The 26,832-nt window shown below is 34.1% G+C and overlaps 4 protein-coding genes across 5 annotated transcripts; 3 read left to right on the top strand and 1 right to left on the bottom strand.

The window, feature by feature from the left end:
- The first annotated feature begins 733 nt into the window (after positions 1–733).
- LOC133689018 (probable inactive poly [ADP-ribose] polymerase SRO2) lies at positions 734–4,160 on the top strand. Of its 2 annotated transcripts, XR_009841243.1 has the most exons (3): positions 734–1,291; positions 1,754–3,563; positions 3,718–4,160. XR_009841243.1 is itself a non-coding variant. In XM_062108719.1 (2 exons), exons 1-2 carry the CDS (start codon positions 837–839, stop codon positions 2,289–2,291), a joined length of 993 nt encoding a protein of 330 aa, XP_061964703.1. In that variant the 5' UTR covers positions 734–836; the 3' UTR covers positions 2,292–4,160. The 2 variants fall into 2 exon arrangements, 1 of the variants encoding a protein (XP_061964703.1); XM_062108719.1 differs by having other exon boundaries at positions 1,754–4,160.
- On the bottom strand, positions 3,626–5,894 carry LOC133689019 (probable inactive poly [ADP-ribose] polymerase SRO2). The gene is made up of 3 exons (XM_062108720.1): positions 5,218–5,894; positions 4,515–5,006; positions 3,626–3,928 (listed from the first exon to the last, which is right to left on the bottom strand). Exons 1-2 carry the CDS (start codon positions 5,682–5,684, stop codon positions 4,721–4,723), a joined length of 753 nt encoding a protein of 250 aa, XP_061964704.1. The 5' UTR covers positions 5,685–5,894; the 3' UTR covers positions 3,626–3,928; positions 4,515–4,720.
- A 7,978-nt stretch (positions 5,895–13,872) lies between these two features.
- LOC133689745 (NADH dehydrogenase [ubiquinone] iron-sulfur protein 7, mitochondrial) lies at positions 13,873–16,604 on the top strand. Its single transcript, XM_062109752.1, has 2 exons — positions 13,873–14,388; positions 16,075–16,604. Exons 1-2 carry the CDS (start codon positions 13,982–13,984, stop codon positions 16,307–16,309), a joined length of 642 nt encoding a protein of 213 aa, XP_061965736.1. The 5' UTR covers positions 13,873–13,981; the 3' UTR covers positions 16,310–16,604.
- A 2,630-nt stretch (positions 16,605–19,234) lies between these two features.
- On the top strand, positions 19,235–25,899 carry LOC133690207 (uncharacterized). Its single transcript, XM_062110432.1, has 6 exons — positions 19,235–19,656; positions 20,292–20,587; positions 20,898–20,987; positions 21,073–21,144; positions 21,361–21,477; positions 24,527–25,899. Exons 1-6 carry the CDS (start codon positions 19,326–19,328, stop codon positions 25,688–25,690), a joined length of 2,070 nt encoding a protein of 689 aa, XP_061966416.1. The 5' UTR covers positions 19,235–19,325; the 3' UTR covers positions 25,691–25,899.
- Positions 25,900–26,832: the final 933 nt, after the last annotated feature.

The following is a 26,832-nucleotide window of genomic DNA, read 5'->3' as shown; positions in this document are numbered from 1 at the left end:
ATGCTAATGCTAATTGCAGTGATATAAAAAACATTGCTTGAGTTATTGAAATTGCTTGCATAATTGTTTTGAATTTAAGTCTCAAGATTTTAAAGTCATCATAGTTTTACAAGAGACTGCTGTTTTGTTTAAATAAATAAATAAATAAAATGGTAACCAAAGTCATGTACGTGGGATTAAGATCATCGAGTTGTATAGAACACGTGTAGGATGCTTGAACAAAAATATTTTTAATTAAAAATGTATTAAAATAATATATATATATATATATATATATATATATATATATATATATATATATATCATTAACATGATGGCTAAGAGATTCATCTTAGTGTTTAAAAAATAAATTTAAATTAACATCATGATCAAATAATTTTTTTTTACATTAAAATATTAAAATCATCAAAAAAAATACAAAAAAAAATTTAATCTAATATTTTTTAAAAACAAATATATTTTTAAAAAATATCTAAAAATAAAAACTAATACATTCCCAAATAAATTATAAAAATTCAATCGACTTACACAAGGTTTTTTTCCGATTAGATTCCGAATCGGTCAGACAACTATTATTTTGACCTTATTTAATAGACAACAAGGTCATTTGGGTAATTTAATCACTAGGAAAAGGTATGGCTGCCACTTGGCCCTTGCAGTTCCTGCTCCTATTTGGGATTACAATAGAAAGAAAGAAACCGTGGCACAAAAGCTTTACTTTTATAACTGTCCACCTGCCGTTATAAATATCTCTCTCTCTCACTCTCTCTCTCATTCCATCTCTACTCACAAAGAAAAACCCTTCTCTCCCTTCCCAAAACCATAAAAGAATTACGATGGAAGAGCAAGATGATCAAGTGTCAATGACAGTAGAAGATTTCGACGGAGGAGAAGCTATTTTGGAGGACTCAGCTGGTTCTCAAACCGACGATCAACTCGCGCATTTCGCTGGACTGTTGAAGATTGGAGAACAAACAAGGGAGTATGATGGAGTGAAGAAGACTTTTCTAACGGGAATGAAAGGGCATGCTAAAGACACACAGGTTGTTGCCATTTACAAGAACTCTGCTTCTACTTCGCCTATGAAGGCTAGGTTTGCTGCGTTTAAAGCTTTTGAACAGGTCGTTTCGCAAAAGAATGGAGGCCAAGGAAATGCAAATGTTAAGTATGGGTGGTATAGTGGGTCGAAGGAGGAAATTTCTCAGATCATTTCCCATGGTTTTGGTTGGTGTAATGGTCAATCACATGGCGTTGGTGTTTATTTGTCTCCTACTAGTTTTCTCCTTGATGGGTATGTTTTTCCTTCTTTTTTCAAGTACTAATGATTCTTTACTAAATGGTAATCAATACAGAGACTATATTTTCTTTGCTGTTCTTGTTAATCACTAGTGCTAATTGTTTGTTCAAGAATTGAGATTGAAAATTTGTGGATTTCTGGGTCAATTTGATGTTCTGGATGTATGCATTTCATTCTTGTTTTGAATAGAAAATATTGAAATGTAGTGAAAATATAAGGTGATCAATATGGAAAAGTGATATTTCTTGACTTTATTTCATTTAAATCTTCAAAGGCTGTTGGTGGAAGTGAAATTGGAGTGGATGTGGATCATTATTCCTTGGTAGTGTATGCAGCATGCTTCTTCCTTTACATATCCTTATGTATTTCTGATCCGTGAGTCTTTTGCCTTAGCAAATCTGTTTAGGATAAATCCTTTCGGCTTAAGAGTTACAGAATTAGTTTTTTTCACTGCAGGTTGGAATCTTCAAGGGCTGATGAAAATGACATGAGGCATATTTTGTTATGTAAAGTGATCATGGGGAAGATGGAAGTGATTCCTGCTGGTTCCAAGCAAAGACATCCAAGTTCAGGGGAGTTTGACTCCGGTGTTGACAATCTTGAAGCACCAAGAAGATTGGTTGTCTGGACCACTTTCATGAATTCTCACATTCTTCCTGTTTACATCATAAGTTTCAAGGCACCTTCTTCCACTACTTTGCTAATAAATCGGATCAGTGAAATAAGAAACTTGGGTTTTGTGAGTGTCTCTGCTCTACATCTCACAATGGTAAAGTTTTTGGGTCCTGCCAAGGGAGCCTTGATTTCCAGAACCTATGACGACTTTGCCAAACGCAAGGTCACTGGAGTGCAACTGTTCCAGGCTGTGAGGCAGATCACTGGGGACGACCAGCTGTTGATTGAGATCTTTAAATCAAGCACAAACAAGCGTGTGAGACGAGCAACAAGGAGAACCTGTGCAGCTCAGGCAGCAGCTGAGCTGAGAAGGAGATAAGCAAGCTAGCATAGTGTTTGATTCAGAATGCATTCTATCAGGATTTTATGGATGCATCCAAGATTTTCAGTTTTATGCAGGAACTACAAGTTTGCTTGTTAGCTCTTATTTTTTTTATTATATAGATATATAGGTGTAATTGTGTTCGGTTGTTTTTGTCTTGTTGCTTGGAGTTTTTCCATGCTTTATAGCAGGATGTTCCAGTTGAAGTTGAATTTTGAGTGACAAAGTAACTTCATATATCACAAAAAAAGAAACAAAGGGAAGTGCTTTGCTGACATATGGCGTTGTTCTAGTTATTGAAGTTGTTACGAGGGTGCAACAGGCTTTATCGTCTCTTTATTCTGAATCCAGAAAGCAAAACATGAAAAGTGCAAGAGGATTTGTTTCCTGAGATTTTTGTTCAAGCGCCTGTGTCAAGAATATCACTCCTTATTGATGACCAGTTCAACAATAAGCTAAAGAGATGCAAAACCTAATGGATTTCTGGCTCTGGTGGTTGATTAATCTAAGAACTAGTTCTTGATGGAGATTCTCTCACATTGCTGACTCCGTTTTTATAAATCAGAGAAGCAGATTGATTCTTAAAGCATTGAGTCGTGCTACTCTTTTTTTCTCATTAAAAAATACTAGCTTGAAAAGAAAGGTGGCAGCAGTGAGGAGGTAGTATTGGCAGCTGGACTACAAGTTCCGAATGCGGACAGATATCTAGCCTGGTTATCTGGCTGAAAATAAGTGCTATACAGCACAAGGATCCAAGGTGAATACTGACCACCTGGCCTGTGGTGGTTGCAGAATGGCAAGTCACTGGCAGAGAGGAGGTATTTTGGGTTTAAATCGTACTGTTGATAAACAAGATGGAAGGCTAGACCAGATGATAATATTGCGAGTTACTAAGTTGTCAATGCGCTACGAAAACTTGCACTTCTGTCTGTTTAGTGCATATGACTCTGGGTCCATGTCCACGCTCTTTTGCATGGAGTGGTAGAAAACTGCTATGGTCGAGATAGAATGACTGCGAATTTTGTGGGCTTTTCATAGTCTAAACTAAGACTAGCAGTGGTGAGCAATTGTGACCTGAACCGAACCCTGAGCTGAGGATTGAGCAAGTTAGCTCAGGAAATGTGGCAGCCCACAAGGATGGAACAAACACTGTTCTCATTTCTATGCCATTTATCGCATCATGGACTGGATACTGCAGTTCTAGCTCTGGACGATTAATTTTGTATCGACTGCCTTGTACCTGTTCCAGGAAATAAATTCTATCTTTCAGTAAGCCAATTCCAATTTCCTTGGTACTTTATCTTTCAGGGATTATTATAGTCAAATCACCATTTTATAGCAACATTGATACTTCTTTTCCGCCTGTCTGGATATTGACATCCATTACTCTGGAACTAAATGGATTTTTTGGAAGATGATACAGGGTTTGATGTTCGCTTCCTTTTTTGAAGAAAAAGATGCTACCTACTTCATGATTCTGGCATCAGAATGAAGTGATGAAAAAGCCTTATTACACCACAAACAACTCTAGTAACATGTTCTAGAAGAGGGCCATCAATAAGCTATGCCATTCCCTTCTGCTATCATTTGTTGACTCTGCCGCCATCCTTGCTGCTGGATGCGCTCGCTGCAGCCTGTTCCGGAATAGGGTGGTCAGTATTTGTTTCGATATTCTCAGGCCATGTTAGCTCTATACAACAATGCAAACACAAAATTGAACTTCAAATGTATTACCATACTTCCCGTGAAATCCTAGATCGATTCAAGCCCATGCTTGTCTTGTCAAACGTTTTGCACAGAAGCAAGCCAAAACCTCAAGAATAATTGGATTGGCTGTCATACAGGCCTATTTCTCCTTTGTCTCTATTTCTTACTCTATTTTCAACTTATAATCTGAAAACAATTCCAAAGGCTCCCCATTTTCATGGTTGACATGCAAGTGTGAAAAAAATAAAATAAAAAATAAGGCATGTGAAGGAACGAATAGATTTTTGTTATAAACAGAGCTCACTTATGATCACAAGCAATATTGATGAAACTATGATCTGTCTAATATAAAGTACAAGAATGGATTTTTGTTATAAAAATATCATTAACACGGCCAAGCATATGAACCAAGACACCATGCGACGGTGTTATTCTGTTCAAACAGCATGTAGCAGGACAACAAAACCCTTTAGAAACATTAAAGATCAAAGAAATGAAAGAAAGTACACACACCTTGTCTATGCTGGATTTAATCATTGCAATCAGCCGCCAGTCGTTCCCAATGATCCGCCTCGTAGTCTGGATCATTTGCTCTTGGGTAATCTTACATTTTTTACGGTCTACAAGACTTTTGTAAATCAAACCCGCCTTGGCTGGACCAATAACCTTCACCAGTATAGGAAACAAAGCAGGGAAAGTCAAGGCACTTCCGTGGAAACTTAAAGTAATTCCAGGGAGTTCACTGATTTGATCTCTTGACAAAACAAAACCAAAAAACGGGCCTTAAAAGTTATGATGTAGGCAGGGCAGATGTGAGAATTCATGAAAGCACTCCACACAATCAATCTTCTTGGTGCTTCAAGATTGTCAACACCGGTGTCAAATTCCACTGAACTCGGATATACTTGCTTCGAACCGGCCGGAATCACTTCCATATTCCCCATTGTCAAATGACATAACAGCATATACCTCATGTCATTTTCATCAGCAATTGTAAATTTCACCCTGCATTGAAGTGAATTAATATACCCTATAAAATGAGTCACGCCTCCTTCTTGGACAAACAAATTGCAACAAATAAATGTAAAATTAAATACAAAATCAAATTAGCAATAAATCAACACAACCCATTATCAGGAACAGTTAAACAAAAATGGGCCGTGTCCTTAATTACCATTTAGCTATAAATTAAAGTAACGGAATCAAAGAAACATACGCATCAAGGAGAAACTCGAAAGGAGACAAATAAACACCAAGGCCATGTGATTGACCATTACACCGACTAAAACCATAAGAAATTATTTGAATAATTTCCTCCTTTGAAGCACCAAACCAACCATGGTCAACCTTTGCATCTCCAAGGGCTCCTCTCTTTTGCAAAATCACCTTTTCAAAACTTTTAAACCCAAAAAACCTAGCTAGCTTGAGCGGAGTAAATCCCATGTTCTTGTTTAAGGCAATAACCTCAGTGTCGTTAGCATATTGTTTCATGCCCATAAGGAATTGAGTCTTCATTGATACGTATTCCTCTGTTTCTTTTCCAATCTTGATCATTCCATTTCGAGCGAAATGCGTGAATATATCGTGATGATCAGACGAATCTTCGGTTTTGGAACTAGCAGCGTCGTCCAAAATATCTTCTTCGTCATAATCTTTTATTGTCATCGACACTTGCTCCTCCATCTTCTTTCTTGACCAAATCAAGATTTTAGTGTAGAAATGGAGTGAAAAGAAGAGAGATTGAAATAAAAGACAGAAGGGTTCCTTTCTGTATATTTATTGGCTCCTCTGGAAGATTGTTACAATTACAAGTATGTACAGGTGTTGTTTCAGTGTTGCAGTTACTAATCCAAATGGAATGGGATGGGATTTCTGAAAGGTGGCCATGCCTTCTTTTACGGTTGGGATTCTAGAGTGATGAGATTACCAAAATGACACACCATTTGTCACAAATTAATATTAACTGAATCATACGTGATATGCAGCGGGTAGAATTAATTTTTTAACATAAAAATATATTTAACTATTATTAACATGTTTTTTTTACTCAAATCATAAAACATATTGAATGACATTTTATTTTAAATATTAATACAATAATATATTGAATAATATTTTTAAAAAATATTAAGATTATGACATCTCATATTTAGTTAATTTATTAAATATATAACCCGAGTCGTGAAATCTTGATGACCATATAGAAAACAGGTCAAATAAAATTATGAATGTCAATTCTTACTTGATCCAATGTTAAAAGATAAAATTATAAAAAAATATTAAATAAAAAAATTATATAAATCAACTTAAATTAACATGTCAAATCTCAACCCAATTCATACGATCAGGAAAGCTTCATAGAAAGTAAATTAAGAAAACTTACATAACCTAATTCCAAAACAATCCAATGTTGAAGGATGAAATCAAAAAAAAAAAATCTAAGTCAACTCGAGCTAACCTGTTAAATTCACAACTTTGATCATGAGATTAAAATAATTTTATAAAAATCAAATTAAAAAAATTAAAAAGCTTTGTTTTCCAGAGATCCAATGTTAAAGGTTGGAATCAAGATAAAAAAAAATTCATGAAACCGTGATAACTCCAAAAAAAAATTAAAAAAAATTATGGCCTAATATTGAATAATGAAATTGTTGAAAAAAATATTAAGTTATTAAAGATTGAAATAAAAAAAAATAACTTAAAAGGTTTATAAAAAGAAATGAACTGAGTCAACTCGAGCCAACCTTCCAGCTCATGATCTGAGTCTTGATATTGGGATAACCTCGTAGAAAATGAATCAAAAAAATTACAAAAACCCAATTAAAAAAGGCCTCAGAAAAATAAATTGAGTCAACTCAAATTAATTTACCAAACTCGTGATTTAAGTCACGAGATCAGGATAATCCCATAGAAAACAAAATAAAAAAATTACGAAGCCTAATTTCTAACCAACATGATATTAAAAAATGAAATAGAAAAAAATCATTTAGAAAAGGTGACCCAAAAAAATAAACTGAGTCAGCTCGGATTAATATGTTAAACCCGCAATCTAAACTATGAGATTATGATAAATTTATAAAAAGCAAAATTAAAAAATAATATAAAGCTCTAATTCTCATATATCTAATGTTGAAAGTTAAAATCGAGAAAAAATAAACTAAATTAATGAGATCAATATATAACTTGATAGAAAAAAAAATTATAGTGTGCAATCTCAAAACAATCTAATATTAAAAGATAATACCGGAAAAAAAAAATAAAGATAAGATTAACTTGTTGAAAGGTAAAAATAATAAAAAAAATACAAAATATTATTATAATAAATAGTGTTTTGCAGATATGATTAGAGTAATTTAGTTACATTTTTTATTGTTTTGTTAATAATTATAAAAAAATATACTATAAAATGTAAAGAATATTGGTTTGATAAGAATAAATTAATTTTAAATAACGAAGTACTGGTCACGAGTATGTTATTCTGACGCCTTTAAATTTAAGAAGATAACAAGATAAGATTCACCATACATGAAACACAAGTATTTCTTAGTTCCTAATCATTTTATAATATTGTTTTTTGCTAGTTAGATAGAATTGTTCTTTCTAACATGGTATTTTTCAGGTAATAATTATAATTATAATTGTAGAGTAATTAGTTAATCATAAAATGATAAGACATTTTTTTTATAACATATTAGGGGTGAGAAAAAAATTGAAAAACCGATTAAATTGAGAAAACCGAAAAAACCGAATTATGAAAAAAAACTGATTAAAATTTTAAAAAAACCAACCGGTTTGATTTTATAAACCTGTAATTGAAAAAACCGAACCCAAACTGAAAAAAATTGGAACAAAACTCGAGTCAAACTGGAAAAAAACCAAGTCAAATTGAAAAAATCGAGCCAAACCGATTTAAATCAAAATTTATTTAAAAAATCATAACCAACTGGTTTCGGTTTTTTTTTAAAAAAATAATTTTATTATTTTTTTTTTATAAAAACTAAACTAAATTAAAAATAACCATGATACAGGGAGGCGAGGCCGTTCTCTTGATCATTTGATTTTCATATCTGTCTTGTATAGGCACAAATAACAGCTGCCATGGATCCGTGGTCAAGGAATATCCTCTAACTTGTCGCCCCTCGTAACAAAAAACTTGAGCGCAAGGTAAATTTATCCCGGTTACATACACGTTTTACTATTTAGTGCTACAAGCTAATTACTTTTTTTTTTTCATTTAAAAAAAAAATTAAATACCTTGGTGTTGGGGTTGTTTTGATCCTTTCACACAACTCAGTAATTATTAAAGTATTGATAGGGGTACAGGTATGGGTAAGAAAAAAAATCAAGAAAATAAAAAAAATAACTGAAAAAATTAAACTGTGAAAAAACCGATTAAAATTTTAAAAAAATCAACCAGTTCGGTTCGGTTTCAGTTTTATAAGTCTGAAACCGAAAAAATCGAGCCAAACTGGAAAAAAACCGAGCCAAATTGAAAAAATAGAGCCAAACCGATTTGAACCAGTTTTTGTCTAAAAAAACCCTAACCAACCAGTTTCGGTTTTAAAAAAAAATTAGTTTAGTTACTTTTTTTTAATAAAAACCGAATCGAACCGAAAATACCCATCCCTGTAACATATCAAGCACTTATACTTATCATTTATCAATGTCACTATATCATTTGTAAATAGCATAATTATATAGAAACTACCTAACTTATAGAGCGAGAAAGTAACATTTTTACAGGACAATAACAAGTAAACATACACGATAGTTCATAATCTGAAGAAACTTTATTTATTTATTTTTTTGTTTAAAGATAAAAGGTATTTTAAGTCAATTTATTCGACATTAAGTTTTCTCATCAAGGGATCTTAAAATGGCAACCTCTATATTAGTATGGTGTATTTAAAAAAATCTAATAAATTTTGAAGAATGTTTACCCGAAATTAGAAATCATAAAATTAGGGAAGAAAGATTGACATTACGATTTAGAAAGTATGTTTTATTTTTTTTTTAGTTTAACATAGATGTCCAGGTCAGCTTACGCGTACCTCAACTAATCCCACGGGCCCTGAAGTTAACAATCATATAAGCCTTCAGTAATCATTATATAAGCAACCATAAGTCAGTTTTTACCATTGAGTCACCACCTAGATGGATAGTATGTTTCATTTCTTGATTTACTTGATTACTATCCTAGAGTTAACATCTAAAAGTCCACGTGAACTGAAAAGAGTAAATTAAGTTGCCAATTAAAAATGTTTTTCTTGACTTAAAATAATACGCAGCTCAACTTAATACAAATAAGCTTAAATAATAATATAAATAAATTTAAATATGCACTAGATCAATCAATACAATAAATGAAGAGATAAATTTAAAAGAGTATGAATTGAGATTCTACAGTAATTTAAACAATTGTTTATTTTACTCTTTGAACTTTTATTCAAATATTTACTAACAAAAAATCTTTTTAAAGGATGAGATTAAACTAATTTCATAATTTTTTTAACTTAAAATCAAATTCAATCCTTTTAACGAGCTAATAATCAAACCTATCAGTCTTTTTATAAGATTAATATTGAACCCAATCCTTTTATGCACTAGGGATCATACATATTATAATTTTTTTATAAACTTGAAGTTAAATTCAATTTTTTTACAGGCTAAGAATCAAACTCTTATACAATCATTTTCACATGTTAAATACTAAAACCATTATCAATAATACTTGTAAATAGCCACGTTTCTCTTGTTTTTGCGCCATCAAGAGACTTAATCAAGGCCACTATCAAGCCCTAAAGTTGCATGAAAAGCTTTCGTTTTTGCCATTTCCTCTCTTTTTTTTACAAAGAATAAAAATGAAATGACATCTTTTCCTTTTGATTTTTATCGACATGTTCCTTCCTCTTTAAGTAGAGTGCATGATTCCAATTAGAGTGAAACAATATCATTTTAGTTTCTATAACATAATTATGTTTTTTCTTTGATTTAATTGTGTCAAACTTCATCATAGTCCTTCCATTTCGATGTTTTTTTGCTCCTCGGTTCATGGTCTTTAAATTTCTTATTGTTGGCCAATTTCCATCTTTTTTTTCTTAATTTCATTCAATCATACCCTTTACAGAATTATAATATGTTTTCTAAATTCTTTATTTTATTTGTTTTAGTTCGTGATCCTTTAATTCTTCATTTTTAAGCTAGATTGACTTATAATTTTAATTTTATTATTCAATTAAGCTCTTAATTGATTTTCTAACTTGGTTATTTATTCTAAATTCATCATTGAACTTCAATTTATTTCAATTTTAGTCAAATTAAAGCAATTTAAACCTATTTCTTTTCAATTCATACCTCAATTATGACTTGAAAATTTTCATTTTTTTTTCTTGTGATACTCACATATTGGTCCAATTGCAACCCCTACAACATATTTTTTAAAATTTTTTTTTTTGTATTGATCTTGAAATGCATGTAAGTTTCATTACTTTGTTGGCTGCTTTGCTGATACGATGGGCATAATAGCTGACCCAGTACGAAGCTCTACATCAAGCATCACTTTTGATAAATACATGTAAATGAACAATACGTAAAATCTTCTAACTGATCAAATTACATATTCCATTCTAAAAATATGATTTAAAAAAAATACTTAAATTAAAATAAAATTTAGAGAGAGAAATCACGAGTTGACCCTTCTTTTAATTTTTATTTATGTAAAAAACAAAGTTTAAAAAGTATTTACATCTTATTTTTTTCTACCAAAATTTCTATAGTAAAATGCATTACTAATTATAATCTATCTTCATACACAATTATTAAAACGTAGGTTCAAGGTACGTTAGAAATATTAAACCATTTTTTATATATGTTCTCAATCATCATAAACTTCTTATTCATAGTAAAATAACAACATGTATAATAAAAAGTTCATAAATTAATAAAGGCATATATTAATTTATTTTTTTTGTTGGGGGGGGGGGTCTAGAGAGAAAACATTGGTTTGATGTAACCATGTTAGATTATGTATGTACAAGGTAGGTAATATTTGTAATTATAATAGTAGTTGTTTTTTAAAATATTTTTTATTTAAAAATAATATATTTTTAACTTCAGTATATAAAAAAAATTTTAAAAAGTTTAATTTAAAATAAAAAAATTAAAATTTTATAAAACACAATTTCTACCATAAAAAACAATACGTTTCAGGTCAAGTTAAATTATCATACTTTTTAATATATTCATGATCATTAATCATAGGGTCAAAACGGTGGAAGAAATTAGAATAATACTCTTTGGGTGATGATTCATGCGTTAAATTGAGATTGTTTTCCACACTTGAGGATGAAAGATTACGATAAGAATGCATGGATGTAAAGCTGGATAACTTACCTAAAATTCAATTAGAAAAATAAGAAATTTAATCTCAGTACTTTGCTTAAAAAATAAGAAGTAATGGATCCTATTTTAGGGTATAATAAAATATAACAAGAAGGGTGATAGAGTTTAATCCCAACCCTTAAAAACTGGTTTGAAAAACAAAATTTTAAAAGAATAATTCTAAAATAAACTATTCAAGTCATATATGATTTAGTCTCAATTCACAGAAACTGTTCTGAAAATAAAATTATATGTATAAAAGTAGAATAATAACTATTTTTTAGGAGAAACTCCAACCAACCTCTTAGCATGTTACTTTATATTATCAACTGAGACCCTATTTGATATTATCTTCAAAACGAGACGGTTAAATTTTTATTTTTTTTGGATTGATTTGATGTGTTAATATTAAAAATAATTTTTAAAAAAAATTATAAAATATTATTTTAATATATTTTCAAATAAAAAATACTTTAAAAAATAACGGTTATTAAACTCTCAAACACCATCAATCTCAAATATTTTTATTTTATTAATTGTTTCTCAAATATAATTAATATTAGACAATGTCATGCATTAATTCATTTATTATTGGTGATAATTAAAAACTTTTGTCTGATTTATACGTGCTAGTTAGGTGTTAGAAATTAAAGTGCCAAACACATCTTAATATGTATTTGATATTATAGTAATTGTTGTGATTATGGTTTGAAAAAGTTATTTTAAAAAAAAGTATTTTTGATCGAGATTGATTTGGTATTTATATATATCTGGTTAAAACTGTGGTTGAAATTGAGATTGAATAAAAATTAGTTTAATATATTTGGTTAAATATACTTTTCAAATTGAGGTTATAAAATAACTAAAAAAGATATATATATATATATATATATATATATATATATATATGGTTTTTAATTACCATTATTACATCACTAATAAATAATATTTTATATCAAATATTTTTTATTATTCCATTAACTTATCTACAATTTCATCACGTATGAAATTCATTTGATAAGAACTATAATTTTCATGGTTTTTTGAGCGTGCAACAAAATCAGGTAAAATATCATCAGAAACAAAATTGAAATTGCGATCAAATTCCACAAATGTTACGTTATTATGCGATGTTCTTCTAATTTATGTAGTGTTATTAAATAATATTAAATATTAGTTTTTTTAGTAAAACACAATTTTAAAAAAATTAAATTTTTTTTTACCAGGTTAGACACGGTCCAATGAATACTGTTCATATGAACAGTCCCAAAAAATTTACCTGGCACGGTGCACGTGAACAGTGCCAGGTGAATGCTTATCGCGTTACAAGTGAATTATAAGGGCATTATCACTTCTTGAGTGAACAATGCGAAAGTGAATTAATTCACCTGGCATCACCTGACATGGACGCTGTTATGAATAGTGTTCAAGTGAATTACAAGAGAAGCAGCTCCTAGCTGCTATGTGCAAAACGCTGGTTTGATAAAAAAATTTATGAGGTCTACCAAACAATAATCTGTTTTTTTCATGTTATCAAACATCTGGTTTACATAATTTATTTTAAAAACTAAAGCCATCGTATAAACAAACACAACCACTACTATCAAATCATAATCAATTTCACACAGAGGCTTGTAGCTCAGTAGTCTTGGCAGGCTTTGCCCTGCCTGAGTGCCCTGGTTCGAGCTCTCATGTGTACCCAGCACATGAGGGTTTAACTGCTGTGGTCAATTCGTGTGACTTGTTCCGCCCCCGTCCCGGGTTCGACCCTCTATGTGTACGCCTGTTACCCCCGCGGTGCCTTACCTGCTCCTGGGCTTACAGGATGTCCAGCGGGCCGTGGGGAATAGTCGTGGTGCGCGTAAGCTGGCCCGGACACCCCACGTAAATCAAAAAAAAAAAATCATAATCAATTTCGCTCAACTTTAATAGCTTATAATAAAGGACAATAGAGAGAGATTTAGTATAACTTTGCGTTAAAATTATTCTACAAGTTGGGACTTATGTTTACACTTTAGAGTTTAGACGGAAACATTGCAATGATCACGTGGAAATTGGACGAAATTTAAAAATTATAAATATCAATGGATGAGGGGGTGAAACTGTTTGATATTGATTTTGGACTCGATTATTAAAATATTTATTTTAGGGGCTAAATTGATTTATTGAGGATTTTGTATTGTTTTTAATTGTTTTAAAAAAAGAAGGATAAAAAGCTGTAGAGGAGTGTTTGAGATTACGATGGTTTTAAAAAGAAATTTTTATTTAAAAATTTATTAAAATATTTTTTTAATTAGAATTAAAAAAATATTAGTTTAATATTTTTTAAAACCAAAAATATTTTAAAAAAGTACTGAAAACATAAACAAGAACCAGGTCCTAGCATAAAATTCCACTCCAGGAGAAAACGACTGGCATCTATCCTCATTCCCCCTTTAACCGCGGTAAAAAAATACTAAATAATAATATATACAGTGAATGTAAAATCCAAAGTTCCAAACCTCATTTAACAAACCCAACCACACGCATAAACGGAGAGAGAGTAGGCTAGGTGTCGTATAATCAAACACAACTCTGTGTGTCCGTGTCCTCCACAAACCATGGCAATGATCACCAGAAACACCGCCACACGCCTCCCACACCTCCTCTCCATCCATCGCCCCGCCACCGCATCTCTCCACACCACCCTCCCATCTCTCTCCCCTGAACCAACACCAGCTCCCTACACTCGCGCACCGCCACCTTCCTCATCCTCACTAACAGGTCTTTCTAAGCCGGCGGAGTTTGTGATTTCCAAGGTTGATAGTTTGATGAACTGGGCTCGCACTGGATCTATTTGGCCTATGACTTTTGGGCTTGCCTGTTGTGCTGTTGAGATGATGCATACCGGTGCTGCCAGATATGATTTGGATCGGTTCGGGATTATTTTTAGACCGAGTCCTAGGCAGTCTGACTGTATGATTGTTGCTGGTACTCTTACTAACAAAATGGCCCCTGCCCTTCGCAAGTAAGTCTTTGATTTTTGACTATTTTTTTTAGGGTTTGGGTTTCTGTGATTGATTTTGTTTGATTTGGATCTGTGGTGGAATTTTTATGGATTTTTTTTTGGTTTGCGTTAATTTGTATATCGTTTATATGCTTTTAAGAGTGATTAATTGATTGCAGTTGTTAAATTAGAGTGTGGCTGCTGTTGTGTTTGAAATAAATAAAGAGGTGAAAAGGATAATTGGAGCGTGGTTTTGGATAAAGTGAATGTTTCCTAGGCATTGATCGGCTTCAAGAATTTTTTTTTGTTTGTGTTGCTAGTCTCGTACTGTCGGGGCTTAAATACCAAGATAACGATACAGGATAGATTCATGTAGGATTTTGGATATGTGGAATAGTTATTTATGGAGGATAAGGAGGCCAATAAATAGGTTAGAGTACTGTTTAGATATCTACTGGAGAAATGGTTCAGAAGGATTACCTAGAGTGCAGAAGCAGTTCTTTCTCGATAATACAATATGTCGACCTCATACTCTGAAGTGTTCTGTGGATATTTTTGACATTTTTTATCTTATGGCTATAGCTTACTATGCATAAATGGTGAAAGCATTACTGATGCTGTTTTAGAAAGGTTTGTGTTGGATGAGCTTAGCTGTATTAATTTGATTTATTTTATCGAGTTTGAAATTCCACTACTATGAGAGGTAATTGATTATAAACCTTGTTCATGCTCTCAATAGTGGATAACATTTCCAGGAAAGGGATGAGACAAAGAGCTCTCTTTTACTCCTGATTATTGGCAAGTGCAGTATAGTACTGGTGTAGCTCGAATGATGCATCAAAAAGTGGTTTATTTGGTAGAATTCTTGAATCTAGAATCTGTTTAATTAAACCATGCTTAAGAGAGGAGTTGGTTGTCTTCTAGCTTTGCTTAACCAGAGCTTGAGTTTATCTAATCTCTTGCAAGGATTTTCTGGCTTAATTTGTTAGTGCTTAATCTAAATTGAGCTTCAGATCACCCAAATTAGACAATAACATATTTTCTGAGTTCAATGTTAAAATACTTCAGTTGCTTTGAAGTTGTATGGTTGTTGATTTTACAAGCGATCAATCAACATCCATAAGATTTTGTGGCCTTTATAGCCATCTAGAGTGAATCTTAAAGTTTTTCTGGGTTCTTGAACCTGATGTATCTGAATCATCCTTGACCACTTCACAAGCTGTATCAATCTGAGCTTGGGGTTGATCATTCTCAGATAGCTTCCAGACCTGGGTTGAGTAAAACTCATTTGATTGTTGTATGTCTCTTAAAGAGATGTGATGAATGAGCATATTGCTCCACCACAGTATATGGGAAAACTCTGTTTTTTAAGTCTTTGCCTGAGCTTTATAGTTTAGATCCTTGAATTGTGAAAACAAGCATAATTATCTGTAATATGGTAAATCCGCCTCTGCTGCTCAAGATGGCAACTCAATGATAAAAGCACCAACTTTCTGGAACATTAGGTTTTATTCCAAGTTTGTAAGACTTAATTTACCAATTTTCTCTTCTAATGCCAAATGCCTTGTATTTGAAAAATTGGGACTTGCTTCAAAATACATTTAGCACAGGCAAGGTGTTCAGATCAGATTCCTTTCTGTCAGCACATGCATATCTGTCTAGTGAAAGGGGAGTGAGTTTCTGACTGCTTTTGAAAATTGTTTGCAGGGTTTATGATCAAATGCCTGAGCCTAGGTGGGTCATCTCCATGGGCAGCTGTGCAAATGGTGGTGGATATTACCATTATTCGTACTCTGTTGTTCGTGGTTGTGACAGGATTGTCCCTGTTGACATTTATGTTCCAGGATGCCCACCCACTGCTGAGGCCCTACTTTATGGATTACTCCAGCTGCAGAAAAAGATCCACAGGCGCAAGGACTTCCTCCATTGGTGGACCAGATAAGTGGAAGCCCTGGCTGCATTTTTATGACCTAATAAAAGAAATGGTATCTGTTTCCTGTTCTAAGTGCTGTGTGAAGGGAGAGGCTGTTATTAATACACTCCTTAGTCATGGATCCACCTCCTATATTCTCTGGAGCTCTTATTGTTTCTGCAGATTCTCTAAAACCTTTTTTTGTAACTTTGATGTGCTGAACTGCCCTTTTGTTGTTTTGCTTGTATGTGTACTTCTCCGAAAGCTGTATTGTTTCGATAACCTGTGGACTAAATAAAGGGCTTGTGTAAAGCTACTCTTTTTATGTGTGCTCCTGGACTTTTGAGTCTCGGCAGTGGCTTCTTTGGTCTTGTTGCTTCTAAGTATATAGTTTACCCACGAACTGTTGCTGGAAAAATTGTTTACTCAGGATGTTGCTCATACGCACTTTGATATGTATGAGGGTGCCTTTCTTCAACATCTGATGAGCAGAGTTACATGTAAACTAGCCAATTCTACGAGGCAATTATGAAAAACCTCCGAGTGAGAATACAGGCTCCCCATTATATGACATCTGGTACCGGGAAGTGAAAGGTATACCTATTTTGAGCATCTCTGCTAAAAAAATAAGGTTTTGCAGTGTAGATTTCGCCAGGATAACCATGAAAAGTTCAATGGTTTTGTTTAGACTGGTTCAGCTCTCGAGGAGGATAAATGACAAAGCAAAACACAGGTAGGGGAATGTCTTGGGAGGACATGATCTCTCCTGACAGGTAAGGCAATAGATCAGCAAAGGTGTGAAGAGGCTTCTAGGCTCTAGCGTTTACTGGATTATTGAAGAGGCTTAAACAAACCTCATTGGATCCAAGCCTTTGCTGAAAGTTAGGCCACCTGATATTATCATTTCTAAATAATTGCTCATAAACTAGGTCATTTCCCAGATATATCATATTCTCCATGCGAGCTGTGTATTTCATGGGTCCGTAAATCTCCACAAAGGACTTATTATACGTGTCTGTGAGCTTCCAGTGTTGCACTTACTTAAACACCATTTTCTAAGCCCAACTATAATAGGAGAGTCATGTTAACATTTAATGTTATCAGCTATATAGAGCAAGTATATAAAATTGGGTTTGAATGTTTTGTGCCCTAGTGTGATAGCTTTGTATCCAGGCTTACCCACCTAACATTAACCCGAGTTTAAACAAGGGTTGTAATGGGTTAGGTGAACCAATCAGTTTCCTTGTAAGTGGTGCCAATCAGGTGAACAAGGTCACCTTAACGTTTGTGTTAGTTGGGTCAGTTAAGTTACAGTAAAACCGTTTTTTCTACCGCAATGTTTAGATGTTTAGAGCCTACTAATTTTTTTGAAAAAATATTTTTTAAAAAATTAATTTTTAATTTTTAATTATTAATTTTTAATTTTTTGCTCATTTTAATGTTATTGTGTTAATAATAAATTTTAAAAATTAAAAATTTATTTTAATATATTTTTAAACAAGAAAATATTTTTAAAAATAACAAATATTACAATATCAAATTAAATCTTATCCTCACATGATGTATGGCTCTCAGATCCCTCAGCGATCTTGATGAGCTTGCCTTGTGTCTGGTGCCAAGACCTGGTGATGGAGGAGGCAAATCCCCCACCCAGGCACATTCATGATTATGTTGGTACGTTCGGTTTGGTCTTTTAAAGAGACCTGCCAATGAATATTTGAGAAATATATGTTATTTTTAAAAATATTTTTTATTTATAAATATGTTTTTTTTTTAAATTTATTTGTAATACTAACACATCAAAATAATTAAAAAATACTAAAAAATAATTTAAAATAAAAAATAAATTAAATTTAATAAAAAAACAAGTTGAATTTCAATACCAAACACCCCGATGAGTCCACGCCCACGAATTATTCTTGTACCATTTGCGATCATGGAAAATGCATATACTAAATTGTATTACATGCCACTAATGATAGCATATGCTAATTTGTTCGATGTTGATGGTGGAGAATGAAAGCTTATACTGGGTTTGCCGTCCTTTTTAATCTAAAAAAAGTTTTAAAATTCCTTTTATTCCATGGCATTTTTTCTTGGCTAATCTGTATTTTTGTCTTTTCACTTCTAACCCCACATGTTAGAATTTTCCAATGTTACTTGTATAATTCTTTTAAAATTTTTATTTCTTCTTTACAACTATATAACTTAAATATAAGTTGGTTTCTCATATTTTATTTTAATTTTTCTTAATCTCTTTCATATTTCCTCTCAGATCCCAGAACTATTATGATATATCATATGAACACTTAAGAATTAAAAAAGAAAAAAAGAACTCAAAAATCCAATTTAGAAGGTAGGCTATTTGAGGACTAGGTGCAAAATTGGAGCTTTCTTAGAAACTAGAAGGGGTAACATTAGAACATCAAAATTGAAGGGATCGAAGTGAAATATTGGGGCAAAAATAAAGTCCACCCTTTTCCTTTTGTTAGTTGCACAAAGTATTGTTTCAGTGGACTCGAAGCTGTTAGGTAAGTAAGTTTTTTTTAGGTTTGTTTATTTATTTTTTTCTTTGAAATGTGTTTTTTTTTTAAATTATTATTATTATTATTTTTTTAAATTAATTGTTTTGGTATTTTTATATTATTTTAACATATTTATATCAAAAAATAATTATAAATACACTACCAAACACCATCTTAATTAAATACATTAACTCGCAAGTGGGCTCAAATCTCATAAGCCCGCCTTATTCGGCCTCCTCGAGTCTGACAATACTCTAAAAAAAAAAAAAAAGAAGAAGCAAAAATACAGAATTAAAAGCTCGCCCAGAATTCTAATCAAGATCCGCTAGCCGAGAGGACCATCCACAAGACCTAGAGCACACCCAACCACAAAACAATCTGTCCACACACTATAATAATATCCAAAAGATCACGTGCACCACCACCTTCCCGTATAAAGTCTCGATTCCCTCCTACATCACCCAATCAATCTCTCATCTCTCATCTCTCTCTCTCTCAATCCCCTAGGGTTTCTTTCAATAATGGCAGACGAATCTCAATACTCGACGGCCACTGACACCACACCACCATCATCCAACAAACGCAAATATGATGACCAATCAGCACCGCCTCCGTCAACACGTAGGCAAACTGGATTCTCATCTCCGATTTCTGACCCCGCTCCACCTCCATCTTACAACAGCGTGGCGCCGCCTGCTGACGAGATCCAGATGGCTAAACAGAAAGCTCAGGAGATCGCCGCCCGTATAATGAGTGGTGCTGGTGCTGATATTAAGCGACCCAGGGCTGACAACGGTGCGAGTGGGTTTGATTCCAGTGAGAATAACAAGGGATTCAGCTCTGCTCCCCTAGGTTCCATCTCTCTTGATTTATCTTTTTTGAATAATCTCTCTCGAGCGGCTCTCTATGTATGTGTATGAATACGTGTTTGTGGATCTGTGCGCTTTCATCTTATTTAATTATTTGAATTTTACACTCTGAGTTTTTAATTGTTTTTATTGTATTTCTTATATGAACCTCTGTTTTCAATGTTTTTTTTTGTAATACTGTTTCTGTTGGCTATTTATGCAAGTATCGTTGTTAGGATTTTGTTGTTCTGGAGTTTTGGTGTTTTTTATACTCTATGCCTTTGGATATCATCCATTGTGTGGCGTTGACTCTCTTTGATTATGTAAAATTTAAAAAACATTGCTAATGGGTGTTTCTATTCAGCTAAGATGCTGTAGGTATATGTAATGGTTGCTTATGTAAGTATATTTTAGCCAGGGTCTCTTTTTTTTTACGGTTTCTGATACTCTATTTCTTAGAAATATCGTGTTTTTGTTGATATTTACTGTTTGTAGTAGAGATCTCTTATTTGTGGTCGCCAACTTGATTTTCATTCTTTTTTCTCAGGTTCATTCTTTTTTTTAGCTGTATAGCAAGCAACTCAAGATGAAATTTAGGTTTGATTTGGAACTTCAACTAACTTCTTTGATTGACAACAGATATGAAGTCTACCATGTCAAACTCAGCCCCTTCATCAATTCCAGTTTCATATGGCTCATACCTGGGTGGTTCTGGTTCGAGTAAAAAAATTGATATTCCTCAAGGCAGGGTTGGTGTTATCATTGGTAAAGGTGGAGAGACTATCAAATACCTTCAGCTTCAGTCTGGAGCAAAAATTCAGGTCACTCGAGATATGGATGCAGATCCCAACTCCCCAACCAGGATGGTTGAGCTTATGGGCACTCCTGAACAAATTGCCAAGGCAGAGCAGTTGATTAATGATGTCCTTGCAGAGGTAGGCAACTGACTTTGTATTCAAACTTGTACGTGCTGCTATGGCTGGTACAATCATTCATGCTTTTCAGCCACATGGGATAGTTCAGTGATTTTAGGTTTTAGTGATAAACAGTTGATACCATGCATTTCTAGATGCCTGTATTTTAGGTTTTTGTCATTGATGATTTATCATGGTGCACATTAGTGGCTGACTTATGCTTTATATGTTATTTTTCCAGTGAGGTTTTTCTTCCTACAACTATATTTTTTTTTAATTTGATTTTAAAATTTTTTAGGGTACTTATAGTGCTGAATGTTTTGCTGTCCAGGCTGAGGCAGGGGGTTCTGGTACAGTTTCCCAAAGGTTTTCAGGTCATGGTGGTTCTGAACATTTTGCAATGACGATTCCCAACAACAAGGTGTGTGAACGTTTTGCAATTAACATTTTTGTTTCTATTCTGGGTGATTTGGTTCACGATAGTTTGTGATTTACAATGAATTCAGGTTGGTCTGGTTATTGGCAAAGGTGGTGAGACAATTAAGAATATGCAAGCTAGGTCTGGAGCTCGTATTCAGGTTTGTTTTCTGAATCACATCTTCACCCTTTTTTCTTATATAGAAACCATCTTCACATCTTTTGATTTCATCATTGTTCTTCGTGAGAGGTGTCTCTCTTGAAGTATGCTACTTTAGTGAATGGTAAATTGGTTATTTTTCATGCTGTCTATTATTCTTGTTGAGTAAAATTCTCAGTTGTCATTTACTCAGCTCATTATTTTTGAACTTCTGCAGGTTATACCTTTGCATCTGCCCCCAGGTGATACATCTGCAGAAAGAACAGTTCACATAGAGGGCACCAGTGAGCAGGTCGAGACTGCAAAACAGTTGGTTAATGAAGTCACCAGTGAGGTATGTTTGGTTGTTGATGTTAGTTTGCAGAGTTGGCCCCGAGGAACTCCCAAGTTTTGTTGTTTTGGAACATTAAACTTTCAGGAAACAGTTCCATATGCATGCCTATGACTTTTTTTTATAGCTGCTTCTTTTGGATTTTTTTGTAGGGTTAGTGATTTGGCTGTGAACATGTGGTTAATATATATATATATATATATATATATATATATTATTCTGATAGCTATGCCATTCTTTTTGACAATATAGTTTCTTAATCATGATATAAAAAAATATTATGTACATTTCTGTTCATACGGTGAGAAATTGTGGAAGTCAATGTAGCTTTCTTTTATTGTGCTGCTTTAGGGTTGGGTATGTTTTTCAGACTGGTCTGTGTATATTGTATGTTCCAGTGCAGGTTACAAGGGGATTCTTACTGTTTGTCTGGTAAAACATCTCGTATAAATCATTTTTGGCTTTTTTTAATGATATTATACATTGTTCTAGAGATATTTCTAAACATCTTTTGGATATCTTCAAGTTTATAATACAGTCTGGGTTTTGCAATTCTCTTTGTTTCTTCACAGGTCAAATAGTTTTTGCTTTGTTATACACTTTCTAATTGTTTTTCTATTTATTTCTTATGCATTTCATCGGAGAATCTGTTTTAGTCTTGTTGTATTTAGCTAGGCTGTTTTCTGAGCTCTTCAATTAATATTTCATTATGAGCTTGGACCATATATCAAACTTTTGTCCCTGTGTTGTCCAAGGAACTTTGGCCGCTTTTATAATGAAGGAAATCATTTTGTCTTTCCTTTTCCTTTACAAGTTTCATAGGAAGAAGCTGATTTAACTTTTCTATTTATGCTTCAAAGTCAAATCAAATTTCATAGATATGTTTGTTTCTCTTATCCTATTGTTATGCTGAATACCTATGAGCCCTGGTTATTGGACATAATCATATAAATTGTTATTATTCACTTACTGGATTATCAAGATTCAGATTTGCAGGCAGCTTGTGCTTGCACCTCTTGGCATGTATATGCTTAGCTGATGTTTTCTTTCTTTTGCCTTTGGCAATCTGAGCTCGCGGAGAAGAGTGTTGACTGTGCAATGCTAACTATTGTGGTGGATACTATTGGCTTGTTTATTAATATTTTGCTGGTTAATAGTTCGCTTAGGAATTGGATGGAATTTAAATTGTACCCCTCAATATACATCTGGATTTCTCATAGATCAACTTGATAGAAAAACTATAAACCGTCTCTGTTTTCTGGTTGCAACTGCATCAGTTTCTTATATAAATGCAGTTAGTGTCTCCTTACTAAATCTCTTGAGGTGGATGGTGGATATATGGTTTAAGGCTATGGCAGAGGTTTATTTTGAAAGCTTAAAAGTGCCAAGTTGTTATTGAGAGTGATTACAACTGTCATGAAGTTGGTAGGACTTTGTTGATCTATTGAATCTTCGATGATACAAGTTCTCATACCTCTCCTGCTTAGGTTGGTGAGCACTGTGAAAGCTTCTTTAGCCAGTGATTATTTGAGCAAAATATTTGGTCATTCTTGGTTGTATTCCCGAGTGAATGGTTCTTGGATATAGCTTGTTCTGCCGCCATATGTGCTTCTTGATTGTGTCATATGACTGATATTATTATTGGGAACTATTGTAGGGTTAGTGTTGTTGGAATTTTGGTGAAACCAACATAAATTCCCTTGTGTTGGTGTTTCCCTCGGCATTGCCCTGGTATGGTTCTGAATCCTGTTTTCTAATATTTAGTAAATGATATTTATGGAGAGGAGCTGAAAGTTTACTTGTGATGGAGGTGTTCCTTTAGCTTGGATAACTTGGTGTTGGATCATGAGCCTTTGGGGTAATTTCATTTGTTAAAGATTTTCTTCTGGTATCCGGTTGAGTGTTTGACTTCAAGGTTATTATGGAAATAACTATTATGTCACCTTTGGTAGTTTGGACTTCTCTTTTGAAAAAATGAATCTTGAAGATATTAAATGTTTAATTTGTCAATCTTTTCATCTGAGTTTAAAACTGTTTTAGTGGTATCTTTGGCAGTTGTTATGAATTTGTTTCTGCTATCAATAATGTTATCGGTAAAAGTCCCTAACAGTTAACAATTGAGTTCTTTATCAAGTTGCATACCATTATATTTTTTTTTATTCATGCTTTTCCAATGTGGATTCCAATCTCTGTTGGTGCCCCCCTTATTCAAGGGTATTATGTTGTTGAAGAATTATAAAGGTTGATATCACATTTATGCATTCTATTGCTCTTTGCTATTTCATGCAGAAGTGTTGTCTCCATCCGTCTCCATCCTGCTTTCCTTTCTTGTATTCTTCTGGAGTGATTCACATGCATTCAGTTTGCAATATGTTTGTCTTGTTGTCAAGGGCCTTGTGGTGAAGCTAATTAGACAGCTTTCTAATAAGCATTTTCCTTTAGGTTGATAGCCATATGCAGTTTCTGAGCTATAGAATCACCATGGCATGCTTGCATTATCTATTCAATGGTTCCCTGAAAGATGGTACTGGTATATTACTGAAATCTTGTAAGGTTCATTTAAATCAATTGATGCATCATTAATGAGACCGTGTCCAGTTTCCATAGATAGGGTCTTTCAAGGATGCATATCAATAAGTATGCATCTCTCTTTCTTTTTGTGGTATAGCTTGTATGGTATTTGTGGATTTTGTTGTACCCATTCACTTCAAGTAGGGTGAGGTTGAGCTTCTGCTGGAGTAACTCAGTAATTCCTCCATCCAAGTACGGTATGTAGGCGTTCATACCTCTTCCTGGTAAAATATGAGATCCATTAATCCCTTAATTGGACCTATTTGTTTGTTATGTTTTATGCAGTTTTTTATATTTTTCTCATTTTAGTTGTTTCATGTTTTATCTGTACATGCACAACAAATTTTCTCATTTTAGTTGTTTTCATGTTCATATAAAAGATGTTTATATTTGTACCCATCATGTATCTTGGTAATATGTGGTTTGAAATGTGTTTTTTTTCAAGTTCCCTTCGGTTATATGAAACGTCTATTTTCTGCAGAATCGTATGAGGAATCCAAACATGGGTGGAGGTTATCCCCAGCAAGGATATCAAGCTCGGCCACCTACAAACTGGGGTCCATCTTCTGCTCCACCAATGCAGCAAGCTGGCTATGGCTACATGCAGACTGGAGCATACCCTGGCGCATCAGCACAGTATAATATGTCTCAGCCGGCTTATCAAGGCTATCCTCCACAACAGCCATCTGGTGGATACCCCTCTAACTGGGACCAGTCAGCTGTCTCAGCAAATCAGCAAAATCAAGTTTATGATTACTATAGTCAGCCACCTTCATCTCAGCAACAAACCCCTGGTGCTTCTGCAGCTCCAGCAGACAGCACTGGTTATAATTACAGTCAGGCACCAGCTTCTGGTTATAACCAACAAGGGCAGGGTTATAGTCAAGATGGCTATGGTGGGTATCAACAGCCTGGGTATGGTCAGCCACCACCATATGATCAACAGCAAGGTTATACTGCTGCTCCTAACTATAGCAATGTAGCTAACCCAACTCAGGAAGGACATACTCCTTCATATGGAGCTCAAGCAGATTCAGCTCAAGGTTCATCTCAACCATCTGCAACGGGACATCAAGGTTATTCTACTGGCCAGCAGCCTAGCCCAAACCCAGCAAGTTATCCATCTCAGGGAGCTGCTCAGCCTGGTTATGGATTGCCCCCGTCTTCCCAAGCTGGCTATGGGGGTCAACCACCTGCACAGTATGCAAGCTATGGAGCACCTCAATCACAGAAACCTCCAGCCAATCCACCTGTTTATGGGCAGAGCCAACAGTCACCCAGCACCCCTGGAGGCTATGGCCAGCCTGCTGGACAGCCAGGATATCCACCCTCCCAGCCACCACCATCAGGCTATGTGCAGCAACCAGATTCAGGTTCCCAGCGTGCTGCACCATCCAGTTACGGTGCCGCAGGTGCTCAGCCAGGGTATGCTCCTACTTATGGTGCGCCACCAGCTGGCCAACCAGGTTATGGACAGGGGGCTCAACCATACAATGCTTCTTATGGTAGTGGTTATCCACAGCCTGCCGCATATTCGGCTGATGGCAATGCAGCTAACAATGCTCGTGGGACATATGAATTAGCACCAGCATCACAGACTGCTGCTCAGCAGAGTGGAGTAGCTAAAGCATCGCCACCAAGTTGATTTCTGTTGGACGATTCCATTTTGTTTCTGGTGAATGGGGTTTTATGTACAATTCCTTTGGGTGTAGACAGGTTTTGTAGTGCTTTAAGATGCTCTTATTCTGTGTTTTTTCTTTTTCTTTTTCTTTTTTGTACTTTTTAAATTTGTTTCTTTGGATGGTTATATTGCTGTGTTGCAAATACTATCGACTGTTATTTTCTGGCTGTTTACTTCGAATGTTTCATGGGTTGCTGACTCGGGTCATGCGAGCAAAGCTGACTGAAACCTTTTAGGACCTATTCCTATGAAGTTTTTTCCTTATTTGATTATTATTTTTGTTGCTTTGTATATCGTTCTACGTGGTCATGACGACGTCAAAAGCTCAAGAAAGTTGGGATTCGTACTTGGAGCTGTACATCCAATTGCTCAAGCACGTGCACTGATAGAAAAAAGCGTGCCAAGCGATTGCTCTGGGGTGTAGTTTTTCGTGAGCGACCTGATTCCTCTAACATGACCATTATCTTCCACGCTCTCTTCCGACAATTTCTGTGATGATAAAGGTAGTATTTGATTATTATTTTGGAATTGAACAGCTGAGACATGTCTTTATGTTCTGTTTTTATAAGGATATAGATTTACTCTTGTTTTTATGCTATTATTTTTATTTTTGCATCCATACATGTTTATACTGCTTTTATTATTGAAAACTATCCAAAAGCAATGTGTTTAAAGAATAACCATGGGAATGACGACAAGTTTGGCGAGTAGGAGAAGAAGTTTGTCCTAATTTGCCAGCGAGGAGAGTCTCTTAAAGTCGTGGGTATGGAGAGTTAAAGAACACACTAGGTGAATTCCCGTGCGGGTTGTAACATGAATAATATAAGAAATGTAAGTCAAAGATTACTCAAATTAATTCAAGAAGATGAATAGGCAAAGAATATAATGAACCGAAAAAAACCATGTTAAAATATGCAACCATACGGAGAAGGCTATCATTACGATTTCAATTCAAAAGGGCTGAGCCTTAAACATTTTAAATGCAAATTATGGTTGCAATGCTAGTTAAGAAGTGTTTAAAACTGATGTAACAAAACATCCCATGAGGAATAGAAGTGGAACAGTTGCACATGGGTAGAAAAAGAATATGATGCTGGAACTGCAGG

This window comes from Populus nigra, chromosome 3, assembly GCF_951802175.1.
Source record: "Populus nigra chromosome 3, ddPopNigr1.1, whole genome shotgun sequence".
Classification (NCBI taxonomy): Eukaryota; Viridiplantae; Streptophyta; class Magnoliopsida; order Malpighiales; family Salicaceae; genus Populus; species Populus nigra.
The sequence above is the reverse complement of the archived record's forward strand: the minus strand, read 5'-3'. Positions and strand labels throughout refer to the sequence as shown.